Raw genomic sequence first — 12,000 nt, 5'->3', positions numbered from 1 at the left:
CTTTCCTGTGTGTCTGCCCACATGACCTTTTTCTTTTTGAAGTTGTTCGCTTTGCTACACAGCTGGTGTGTATGTGTAAGACGGGTGGAAATGTGTCTTACTTTAAAATATATTGATTTATGCACATTTCAGGAGCCACTTCATAGCTGCTTCATGTTTTTTATATTTTAAGATTATAAAAATAATTAGGATATAAATAAACATAAACAGGTGCTTTTAAAATACTGTAATTTAATCAAAGTGACTGTTTTTTTTTTGTATGTTTTGCAATGTGAGAAAAATTGTGATTGGTAATGAAAGGGTTAAACTAAACTTTAAAAAAAAAAAAAGGTACTCCTGTTTGGCATGAGCAACATTGACACTGGTCCCCTTATAGGTATGTGAAGATAGTTTTTCTTTTTTAAACTAACCCTAATGACTTAAAAAGCTTACATTGTTGCTTCCTGGTAGTCTATCACTTCCTGTGCACTACTGGCATCTCACTTACAGCACAGGAAGTGATTCGGCACCAGGAAACAGCAATGTCACTTATTTTAACGAGCATTTTTTTTTTTTTTTAGTTTATTAGCTATTAGCATCTAGCTTAATGACAAACTAACAAATGTTGCTGTTTTTTGTTAATGGTTAGTTAATATATAGTGACCTATTTATAAACTAATAATGGTCTAATAAAGTATTAATATTAGACTTTTTTTATTAGATTAAGAAGTGGTTACTACAGTATATAGCAGCTATTGACACATATGAGGAACAGTTAGTTGTTAATAGTTACTATGAACTAAAAAAGTGTAACATAAAACCACTTGAACCTTCAGTTGTGCCCGAAGAGTCGCTCTCCTTGTGTTTCTCCTTGAAGTGAGTCAGAGCGCGCCCCAGGCTGGCATTCAGAAGCTGTTGGCCTCATTCGTTCCTTTGCAGCCACAGATTTGGGTCAGTTGCAGCAGCACAGCAAGCCTGGTGACTGACAGAGTTTGTCATCATGTTAAACTGGCTTCTTCAGCTTGTTCACAGAAAGACCGCGGGAACAGGAGGTGCTGTCTGTGTCTGTCGTTGAGCGAGGCAGCTTGTCAGACAGCAACAGTAGCCCATGTAGAGTAAGGTGGTGTTTCTGGGGCTGGTTAAGATTTAGTCAGCATGACTACAACAGGAATGCAAGGTGTCATCCCCATGTTGAAACGTTTGTCTACCAGGGGAAGAAACTTCTTTAGGTGTACTCACTGTTGAGTGTTGAGTAGCAGAGAACATAACATAGTATAACAATTAGACAGGACATTTCAACACGTCTTCTTGTAATGGTACCACAGCGTGTTTGGAGCCATACAAGTCAGGGGTGAACTCCTCATTGTTAATGACAAATGGCCGGCCGGACCAGCTTGTGATGTTTGTTTACTTGTGGGTCGGTTTGTTACTGTTTGCAGCGTGGCTCTCAATAATTTATTTAGCTTTATGAGCTCTGATCAGTGACTGTTAATCTGCATTGTTATGGCTGTGTTTCTGCTTTGAAAGATGTTGTGTGCTGTTACTGTATGGCAGAGTGTTCTGAATTGCAGATAACATGGACACTGGGTGCAGCCCTATTCTCAAGCGTTGCTTCAGTACAGTCTGTCAATGTCACCGTGATTTCGAGGTTTATGAAGTCCACTGTACTCTCTGTTCAGTTTCAAAAGTTTCACGCCCATGAAAAGGCTTCAAGTTTGAAGAAATGAAAGTTATGTAGCATGTTTCTGTATTTGTACCTGCAATACTTGCTTAGTTACTTAGAGTAAAGAGAGTAAGCATGTTAGCGTGTGGTGTTGTTTATGTAGACACACACACACACACACACACACACACACACACACACTTTTTGGGATTGTTATTATTACTGTTGTCATATTAAACATAAATATTTAAAGATGTAGAAAATGAGTTCATTGCGTTACATATTTCTTCTTATTTGTTTATAAAGAGGGTATTGTGCGGTTTGTTATAAAATGCTCCAGTCCAAGCTACTGAAGATTAGTCAGTAGATATTTTGTGTTATTGTGAAATGGCGCCCCTAGTGGTTAGGCTCTTGTGCTGTTAATCCCTTGCTCAGCGGGTGTGGTGCTGGTAATAACCAGGAATGTCCAGAGGTTTATTTAAACACCAGTGCTGTACTTTTATTCTTTCACAGAGAGAAGGGGAAGAGGAGGGAGAGACCCATCACAACTACACGCTGGTCTGCACCTGCATTTCAGTGTCTGTGTGCTGTAGCTGTGCTGCAGTGCTATTGTGTGTGTTTAACGTTATTTAACTTTATTGATTCTTATTTTTATTCCTTAGCAACCATAGAGGATGATAGTTTATCATTGAGCCTGGACTTCCCACATGACCCACCCACACACAGAGGAAAGAAGATTTGTGTTGAGTGGGAAGTTGTGAGGGTGGGATTCGATAATTTATCACCAGTAGGCTTTCTGGTGCTAAACTTTCAAAACAGTTTTTAAGAGGATTTGCACCCCTGCAAGTGTGGTTTGAATGCCATCTGTGCCACATTTGTGGCTGGGGGCCCACAGGGAGGAAAACTGGCTGGAGTTAATTCACATTACAGGACTTCAGCAGCGCCCCCTACTGGCCAGACAGAACACCATCCAGCCATATAAACTGACTTGAATGTCCCCTTCAGTCACTGCCTGTACTGTATAACTGTACCATGTTTCCTATCTCTGCTAGACTGTTATTTACTTTGGTTTTTATTCAAAGTATTGCCAGAGCAAATTTTCCTACGTTGAAGGGCTTGAGGTGTACCAGCATCAGATAACAGGCCCGCTATGTAACAGTGCACTGTAAACTCTAGTGACCTCTTAACAGCCTGATTAGTGAACACATTGTGCCTGAAATAAGGCAGGGTGAAGGGGGAGGAGGCACAGTGACTGTAGCCCCCACGTAGGGCCGATGACAGCACTGCTGTTACATCCAGGTTCGTGGTCCACAGCCCAAACTCTCTCAATCCACTTGAGCATTGCTGGATTAAAAAAAAGGCTGGTGAAAATTAGCTGTTTATCAGCAATGCCATAGATTTTGATGCATTCAAATAAGTTATCAAAACAAAGCCAATTAAAAACAACACTGTGAAGGCTAATCTGTGTATTCCTGTACAGTGCTCACAAAACACCAGAAACGCCTCCACTACTTAGCACGCACTTTTGCGCAATGAGCAAGACTCCAGTTGGTTGGGCAAATGGTATTCCAGGCATTCTGCAATACAAAAAAAAGATGCATCTTCCTGTTGGAAGTCTTGTTTCAGTCACAATGGGCAAGACAGCAAATCTGAGCATCTGAATTGAATTAGATTTGGCGAGACCATTCCCATCAGCCACGTATAGCACTGCTGGGCTGGAAGTGACAGAGACCCAGGTCACCAGGGAAGAGAAGATGGGCATTGAAAGGATGTGTTCATTCCTGTGGAGGGCGAGAGGAAGCATCAGATACTAAAGCACACGTCAAGGGGGACTGGAACAGACACTGCTTCCATATGCCAAGGACAGACCTGAAGCCAACACAGTAACAACAGGACTGCTTCAGATATCAAACTGCAGCACAAACACACCCCCACCTCCACCTCCCCAAATTAACATGGATACCTTACTTGCATACTGCCATCTCACATTAATAGAGATCTAAAGCAATGTGGATGGAAGCACAGTTTAGAGCATTCAGTTTCATCTCGTTTTTGTTGAAGGAAGCGAGTGGCCCCCAGGCTGGCACTAGCTGTCGGCACACACTGGGGCTGGCTTCCTTCAGCTGGTCTGTTTGGGGGGGGTACAGTGATCAAGGACAGAGCTCCAAGGATTAAAGTCACTCCCTATCAGCATTCTCGCTAACTAATAACTGCAGGCGCTTTCCTGTGGGGGGGGGGGGGGGGGGGGGGGGGGGGGGGGGGGGGGGGGGAAAAAAAAAAAAAATTGTATGATAAAAATAGAAGGTCGGCTCGTGCACAGCCTGCCTGCCAGCCGGGTGCCCGTGTGTGGTCGCTTCACACTCAGTCTGCTGCATCAGATTCTGAAATGGTCCAGTACAGACGGAGATCAAGCTGGGCTGCAAGGTATTCTTGATGCCATTGGACAACACAATGGGAACACCTGCACCATACGTGTGTGTCTAAAAATAATTGAAGCATATGGCACCCGTGGGATATATAAAAGGAAAGCTGCATGTCCCTGTTGCAAGTCTGTTTCAGTCAAGATGGGCAAGACAGGAGCTGTTACTCTCTTTTCTGTGAATTCTATTTACATGCTAATAACTACTGTAAGACAATGTACAGCATATACTCCCCAATGGGAGATGCCTGGATCAAACCATTCTCTGCTTGGAAGTGTAAGCAGGCAGGCTCTCCAGACTACCCTCGGCGAGACATTTCAACTACTTAGTCTTTTTGGCTTCACAACCATCAGAAGCAGAGGAAAGTTGAGTGAAATTCCAGGGAGATGCCTGCAAAAGGGAAATCAAGTGCATTATTGCCCCAGTGTGGCCAAATTCTAACACTGCAACCTCAATGCACCCTAAAGGTCTGCTCTTTTTCTCAGATCCTCAGTAATTGAAATGTGCAATGCCTCCTCCTTTGTTATGCCAGCAGTGTTAATTGCAGTTCAATAAAGAAGTCAGATATGAATATTCACAATGCAGCATGCACAATAAAATAAGTACTGCAAATGTCAATATCTCTATCATACTGTGATTTACCATACCTATATCTATATAGGGATCAAGCTGCATTTTAGAAGGTAGTTTGTGGGGTTCCCTCCAGCCCAGGTCTTCCTTTACAGCTGGCTGGTCATATCAGATAAGTTCTGGTAGTCTCAGACCGGTTGCAGAAGAGGTACATACCAGGGAGACAACGAATTGGAAGGACAAGCAAAACACACTGCCCTCTCTCCCTCTCCTGCAGCGTCTGCTTTCGTGTTCACATTTTAGGACACGCCAGAGGACATATTTCAGGATGTACACCAATGAATAGAAAACCGACCTGCCATCTGAGGACATCCTTGTCAATGCTAAGCTTCAGGATGGGGAACTCTAAATACAATTGCAAAAATTATAATGTGATTGATGGGAAAATCCTTGCAACCATCACTGACAGTCAAGCACAATCAATCCTTTTCTGGCATCCCAAACTATAAATATCATGAATCAATCTGAACTCTTCCACTTAAGTTATGTGTGTTTGTACCCCTCATGTCCAATGACAGTGCTTCACTTCAAGAGATGACTGCAATAAAGTTAACTTAATTGACCAATTACCATAATCCTGGCTTTAAGCCAATAGTAATACTTATAAAACTAACATATACACATAGAGGCAGAACAAAAGTACACATGAACTATATCAGAGATTGGATGATACATTTTAATACTGGAGCAAAAACATATCAGGCATCTTCAAAGTGTTTTGGAAAAAAAACAAAACAAACATGTAGCAAAGTCTCAACACGTCTAGTGCCTAATAAACAACTATTAAAAATTGTTTCTTATTGCATGTACTAAAAAGATCAAAAGTCACTAAAGAAATCCAGTTCTCATACCCACATTTAAAAAAATAAGTTTGGCTGACAAGTCCTGGATAGCTGCGATGCTGCGGGCGTGGTTTGTAACTGACCCACCCCACCGAAGAGAAACTGAGAAACAGGCAGAGAAAGAGATGCTGCCTGGTCACCTGTTGAAATGGTTAAAGCCTGTAACATTTCAAACTGGGTTCAAAAACCGGCTGCATCTTGCAAAGCCCCTAATTGCAGAGTGCCCCACAATCTAAAGGTCATTGCTACACTGTACATCAAAACCAGAATTGCAACAGCTATGAACTGCACTTCAGATGAATGAAAAGCAGCTGCATCGATTTCAAAAGAGCAAAGCATCGCTAGGCTTGTGTATTGCTTAACTGCAACTCTCAGATTGCTGGTAAAACTACGGAATAAATTAGGACGATCGCTGGCCTATATACGCCACAGCAAGAAACTGTTTCTTTGGAAAGCAAACTGCTGCACAGATTTCAGCTCATGCAAATCGAGTTGTGACTCACATTTTCCAGCGATGCGATGAGCTGAGATTCCTTAAAAAGAAGGAGCATAGCGTTTTCTAACTGAGTCACGCTGTTGCAATGTTCCTGAGGCAGACTCTATGTGAGCTAGTATTCAGGACCCAGACTGTTACTGCCGCTCTCGTTCTTCAAATCTCAGTGCATCACGATCGCTGGAGCACAGACTTAATGTCGAGAAGGCATTTAAACGATCCAACCCCAGCACTAATCAATAATCGCATCTTGGAGAAAATGGGCTTACTTGAAAGCTTTACGTTTTTAGAACTGTTTCACGCTAAGTTGCGCCAACATCACCACTGGAACAGAGAGACAAAATAAGACAATAAAACCACAAGCAGCTCTAAATCAACCTCAATTCATTTGAATTGTGATATTACAGAAGGAACAGACACCTGGTCAAACAGTGCCACCTGCTGGCTTGCAGTAGAATTGCTAGCTACTATAATTGCTAAATACTTGCATAGTATTTAAAAGGTATCCATACAGGTTTTCTTGTCTGTAGTTTGGATAAAAGCTGTACTTAAGCTTTTTGTTAGAAGGTATTTCAGATTACATTCACTGTAGGGGGGGGGAGAGAGAGAGAGAGAACGACACACCTGTATGAAATGTATGAGTGATTCGTAATTGGCAAGCTAGTTTAAGTTGGATTACATTGTTCTATGGTAGGTAAGTGCAAGTGGCGATAAGAGTAGAGAGATGGCTGTAATTAATTTAAGTGGCTCTAAAGACCAACATAAGCAAGTTGTTTGTATTGAAAGATGCTTGCTCTTAGGAATGCCTGTAGTGAGCTTTTTTATTATCATTTGCTTGCTCACAGATCCCCAGTACTGCTGTGTATTGTATTCAAATGTGCTGGTTTGCAAGTGCCCAGAACTCCACAGCTGAATATTCCACACAGAATCTTCAGTTCATATAGATTCCACGACTGAGTGTGTCTGGTTTAATTGTGCTGCACTGTATTTGCTGGGGCCATTCAAATCCATTCTGAACATGCAGACTCTTCAGATCACAGTCGTGTACCAAGTTCTCCATTCCCAGTCTATTCCAATTCCAAACAGTTCAACAAGCCTCGGTAAAAGAAAAACACTGTGTAGAGAACACTACAGAAAGCATACTGCTTAAAACAGAGTAAACATTTCAAAATACACGTTTGGATCCCATCTACAGAAAGGCGTCTTCATTTAAAAAGGAAGAGTATATTCTTGTAGACTGGAAAGTAAAAGCTTAGGGATGATGATTTATTTATTTATTTTTTTGCATGAGTTGCTTAAGATTTTCACTAAGAAAATACAAATTAGAAATATTTTCGTTCTGTAACCCTTTACTGCCCGGGATATGTTGCCTATTTTCTCAGATCCCCTCTGCACTGATAGCCAGAAGAGTCTACTCTTCCGGTCTAGAGTGATATACTTTCCATTTATTACAGAACAGGTATCTGACAAGACGCAGGACAGTTCTGAAATTCACAGTATAAAAAATCTTGAAGCTACAGCAGCATTGCAACGCCATGCTCTGCAATTCCTTTACACCTTATAGAAAACTCAAGACTATATATTAAAAAGCTTTATTTCCTAAAATTCTGCACACGCACACACAAGAAACAGCAGTAGAAGCATTGATTCCTATCCTGTTCCCTCACACCTACTAAAAGTGATGCTTAAAAAAAAAAAAAAAAAATCTAGTAACTTCACAATCAGATAAAAATGAGTTTGGTTGACATATTTTTCATGTAATTAAAAAAGCTGTATAAAGATTTCAATTAAAAAACACTTCTGGTCTCCTGTGATTGGCTAGGAGCAAAGCAGCTCACTAAACATTCTAATTACAGCCTGTCGATTTTTAAACAGAAAATGAAGAGTCAAAAACACAGGATTGTGTGGCTCTCTTAAGGACATGTGTAACAAACACTAAAAGCTACAGATAGATATTCCTATTTAAAAAGGGACAATGTGCCACAATGAAGATTTTCCTTCAGATCTGCAGAGCGGTCTATTAGCGGTAAATCCCTACACTACAAACTTCCTGCTTAGCTAAACCAATCAACTACAGCTATAAGTCAATAATAAAAACCAACCCCTCCCCCTGTTGTGATGTCATCCTGAGCACGCTCAGTAGAAACAGTCCTCACTGGTTTGGGGGGGTAGGAAGATTTTAACAGAAGTTTGTAGGAGAGTCATTGCTGGGTTTTTAGAGATGAGTATGTTTTGAAGCGACACTGCCTGTATGAAACGTAGCTCGCACCCTCCATTCCTGATGCGTAGTCCGTCCGCAAATCTAGACTCCACATCCTTGTAAAACAAAGGGAGCTCTTCAGACATCACAAAGAGTTTAAAAAAAGAGGAGGCGGTTTGAAAGCCAGGAGCGCTCTCTCCGCCCCTTTGGTTCCGGTTCTGGGTCGTTAAGACTTGCTGGTCCGATTCAGATAAAGGAAGGGGAGTCTACTTGCACATGTTCTTGGCGTTCTTTTGTTGCCCTCCCTGCACAAGAAGGAAAAAAAATTTGAAATATGATCGAGTTGCACCACCAGTGTTTGTTTTATTACATTGTTCTATTAAAATCTTTGTTTAAACATCACACAATATCAAAATGGTCAATACCAATTTAAAAAGACACAAAAATTCTGTGATAAATACATATATAGATTTGTGTGTTTTCAGTTTCATAAGCAGCGCTGTGAAAATCCTGAATTCTAGAACGAACTGTATAGGTTTTTAAACCCTTAGCAGCTACACCGTTGAAGGTACGGTCAAATCCAACGTTCACGTACATACGCTGCCAATTTAGGATGTATTTGTTTTCGCCAGACACTTACGTCCGAGTTTCAGCTGTCTGGAAGACAGGACGCCATTACGGAATACTGTTTGACATAAACGTTTGTCTAATTATTATATTTGAACATTATTATCTTACCGTGGAGTGTTTAATCATTTTTCTTTAGAAGACAGTGGAAGGGTCCTTAAGTCTGGACTGTATCCTGAATATAAATTCTAACACACATGAAATTATTTAACCCTGTACTGCATACTGATCCCACACAGGTGGCAAAAAGTTACAACCCAGCTTGCACTGCTGGCTCATTAAAATATATGTTTAGAATGAAGCTGCACTTCAAGATACTCAATGTTAATCCGGGAGCAAGCCAGCTTCTAGAGCCAACATTTGCATGTGTGATGCATTCCATGTTGTTGACCAGATGTGTAATTTTGAGCTTGGTACAAGGAAAAAAAAAGTGTCTGCTTGAATTTGTTCAGGATTGCTTCTCTCTACAAATCATCAGCTGTTCTTTGCCTCTGTGGAGAGCTGCACAAATTCAAGTGGATTCTTCAACAGCTTCAACCTGGGTGTCGTCACCTGCTTGGTGAGTGTAAGTGGTTTGGGCAGCTCCTGGCTACCAGCCTCTTCCCAGCCCCAGCACTCACCCTCAGGCCTGGCCGGCCGGCCGGCTGGCTGGCTCTACTCCTCAGCGACCTCCGTCTCCTGGTGCACCACCACTTTGGTGACGGACATGTCCGGGTGCTGCTCCTTTGCCTCTTTAATTGCCTGGGCGAGAGCCTGCAGGGAGCCAGACAGACACGGCACTGTAAAGCTGGGGGAGCAAAGGCTGCTTCTTACTTCACCTTTCTGACCACCAGAAGAGCGTTGTGCTACACAGCGAACCGGAATTGAGATCAATAGACCCTAGGAATGCTGCCTAGCAGTCCAGAGCCAACGTGATAACCACCAACAGTCAATAACTCAATGTAGAGCTACATCACAACCTCATAGTCAATTATATTGAGCCCAGTTATGTCAACCTTATCCCCCTCATCTCCCAAGTGAAGTCATCCCAACCGATGAGGGCCGGTCCCTTCCTTAGAAAGACTGGAACGCTGCCTCACCTGGTCGTGGTCAATGTCTGCATCCCCCGTGATGACAATCCTCTTCTCAATCCGAGTCTCCGAGATCCCTCCCTTCACCGTCTGGAAACACAAAGGGAGACCGCTTGGTATGCTTGGAGGAAATGTAGCTTTGCCACCACTTTGTATACAATCTTCTGTTTTAGTGACCACATCCTGGTGGGGCCTCAATACATCTCACAAACAAGTCAAACCTCCAAAAGCTGCTGGTCGACCAGTATAACCATTAACCTGCCCCCCCCTCCCCCAACGCTGCCCCCTAGTGGACTGAATAAATAAATAAACTGTGGGAGCCCTGGCTCAGGTCACCCTACACTGACACCATGCTGGGCAGTGTGGGAGCTCTGGATTCCCTGGTGCGCCAGTGCCTCCCACCCTCAGCGCTCATCACTGCAACACACTGCTGCTCTTTCACTCGGATAGGGAGAATCCCCAAGGTGCCAGTCACACTACAGCTCAGGCCAAAACTCACTTTGCTTCACAAAGTCAAATGAAACCTGCTGAACAATGTTACGTTAACATAGTAAATTACAAACCCCAGCTGTACATACCTCACATTCCCCAAAGTGAAAGACAATGAATCCTGATGAATCTCTGCATGATGTATTGCACTGTACAGGGATACCAGATCAAAGGAACTAACTACACTGTTACTAGCTGTCCACCTATTGGTAAATCAATATGACGTGAACTGCAGCTGGTACAAATGCATGCCCCCCCCCCGTGCTGACCTTGGTGATCTGGGTGGTAGTGGTGGTGCTCACAGTTTCAGAAGTGATGGTCTGCGCACTCAGGAGGACTCCCACATCGTTATCTGCACCCCTGGGTTCTGCCTGCAACACACACACACCCAGCACAGGGATCAGCAATGCTGCATAGCTGAAGCACAGTGAGAATATTACACCACAGAACAGTAGACTCCTGCTAACCCTAGCCAGCAGGGACCGGCCCCAGTCACTTCAGGGATTTCTACTATTCTCATAGGCTTCTTATATGGAGATTTCATAAAACTTCAGGGACAGAAATACAGACTCCCATTGCATAGCAGTTTAATCCATTCCTGGTTTTGCTCTGAGTTTAATAAGACACCTGAGCTTGTTACCTGTACACCGTGGCTAATCAAGCTTGTAGTAAAACCTGGACTGGATGCTATGCAATAAGAGTCTTAACTGTAAATGTCTGAAACAATTATCCAAGTTTCTATAGCTGCTATCAGCATGCATTTCACTACTCCTGCACTGTGCTAGATAAGCAAAACTCTTTATTCAAAATTGTCATGTTTAAGAAGGTATTAAAACATATTAAAAAAATAAATAAAATCACATCACCAAATTAGAAGTAAACAACTCGAGCATTTTGTTTATTTTGCTTAGTAGTACTGTAATTGGTGAGGCTTCCTTATTGACAACTTTGAATACAAAGCATTTCCATGACAGGTCTATTTTCTAAAAGCTCAATCAGCCAGCACCAAGCTTGCACAAATGTTGTTTTCTTAAACAGAGTCAACTGCTTCCCTGAACTTGCAGGATGTTTGTAATTATCTGCTGACGTGATGGCAAGGGTTATTCCCTGCCTCTAATCAGTTGAACTGAGCACTGCTTTGGCATGCTAACAAACCGCCTGCTGTTTTTATTCCATCCCCCTCCTCCTGGCAGTGACTCCACTGGCGAGGGGCTGCAGGTTACCTGTGCCGATTCGTAGGTGATGGTCTTGGTTTCTGTGTGGACGATGGGCACCTCCTTGGTGGAGATCTCGCTCTTGACCGAGTTGTTGACGTCGGAGATGGTGACAGTCTGGGTCTTCACCAGGGGGGGCTGCAGGGAGGGACAGAGAGAGGGCATGGGCACTGCTATTCAGCGACTCACTCAAGAAACACAAACACAAAACAAGAGCCTTCCTGCTGTGATCTGCTGAACTGGGGAGGAACAGAACTTCAACAATCCACAGCCACTACACACATCTGAATCTCAGTTCTCAGTCAGAATGATAGCTCCTCAGTGGATAAAAAAAACCAACTGGCACCTGCGCATGGAACAAGTTACTCTATTG

At 42.7% G+C, this 12,000-nt stretch overlaps 1 protein-coding gene across 1 annotated transcript; it reads right to left on the bottom strand.

The window, feature by feature from the left end:
• Positions 1-5,354: 5,354 nt before the first annotated feature.
• On the bottom strand, positions 5,355-11,983 carry LOC121308315 (protein 4.1-like). Its single transcript, XM_041240642.1, has 5 exons — positions 11,637-11,983; positions 10,683-10,784; positions 9,934-10,014; positions 9,475-9,607; positions 5,355-8,532 (listed from the first exon to the last, which is right to left on the bottom strand). The coding sequence occupies exons 1-4, from the start codon at positions 11,790-11,792 to the stop codon at positions 9,509-9,511; spliced, it is 438 nt and encodes a 145-aa protein (XP_041096576.1). The 5' UTR covers positions 11,793-11,983; the 3' UTR covers positions 5,355-8,532; positions 9,475-9,508.
• Positions 11,984-12,000: the final 17 nt, after the last annotated feature.

The sequence above is a fragment of the Polyodon spathula genome, unplaced genomic scaffold (genome assembly GCF_017654505.1).
Source record: "Polyodon spathula isolate WHYD16114869_AA unplaced genomic scaffold, ASM1765450v1 scaffolds_634, whole genome shotgun sequence".
In the NCBI taxonomy this organism is placed as follows: Eukaryota; Metazoa; Chordata; class Actinopteri; order Acipenseriformes; family Polyodontidae; genus Polyodon; species Polyodon spathula.
The sequence above is the reverse complement of the archived record's forward strand: the minus strand, read 5'-3'. Positions and strand labels throughout refer to the sequence as shown.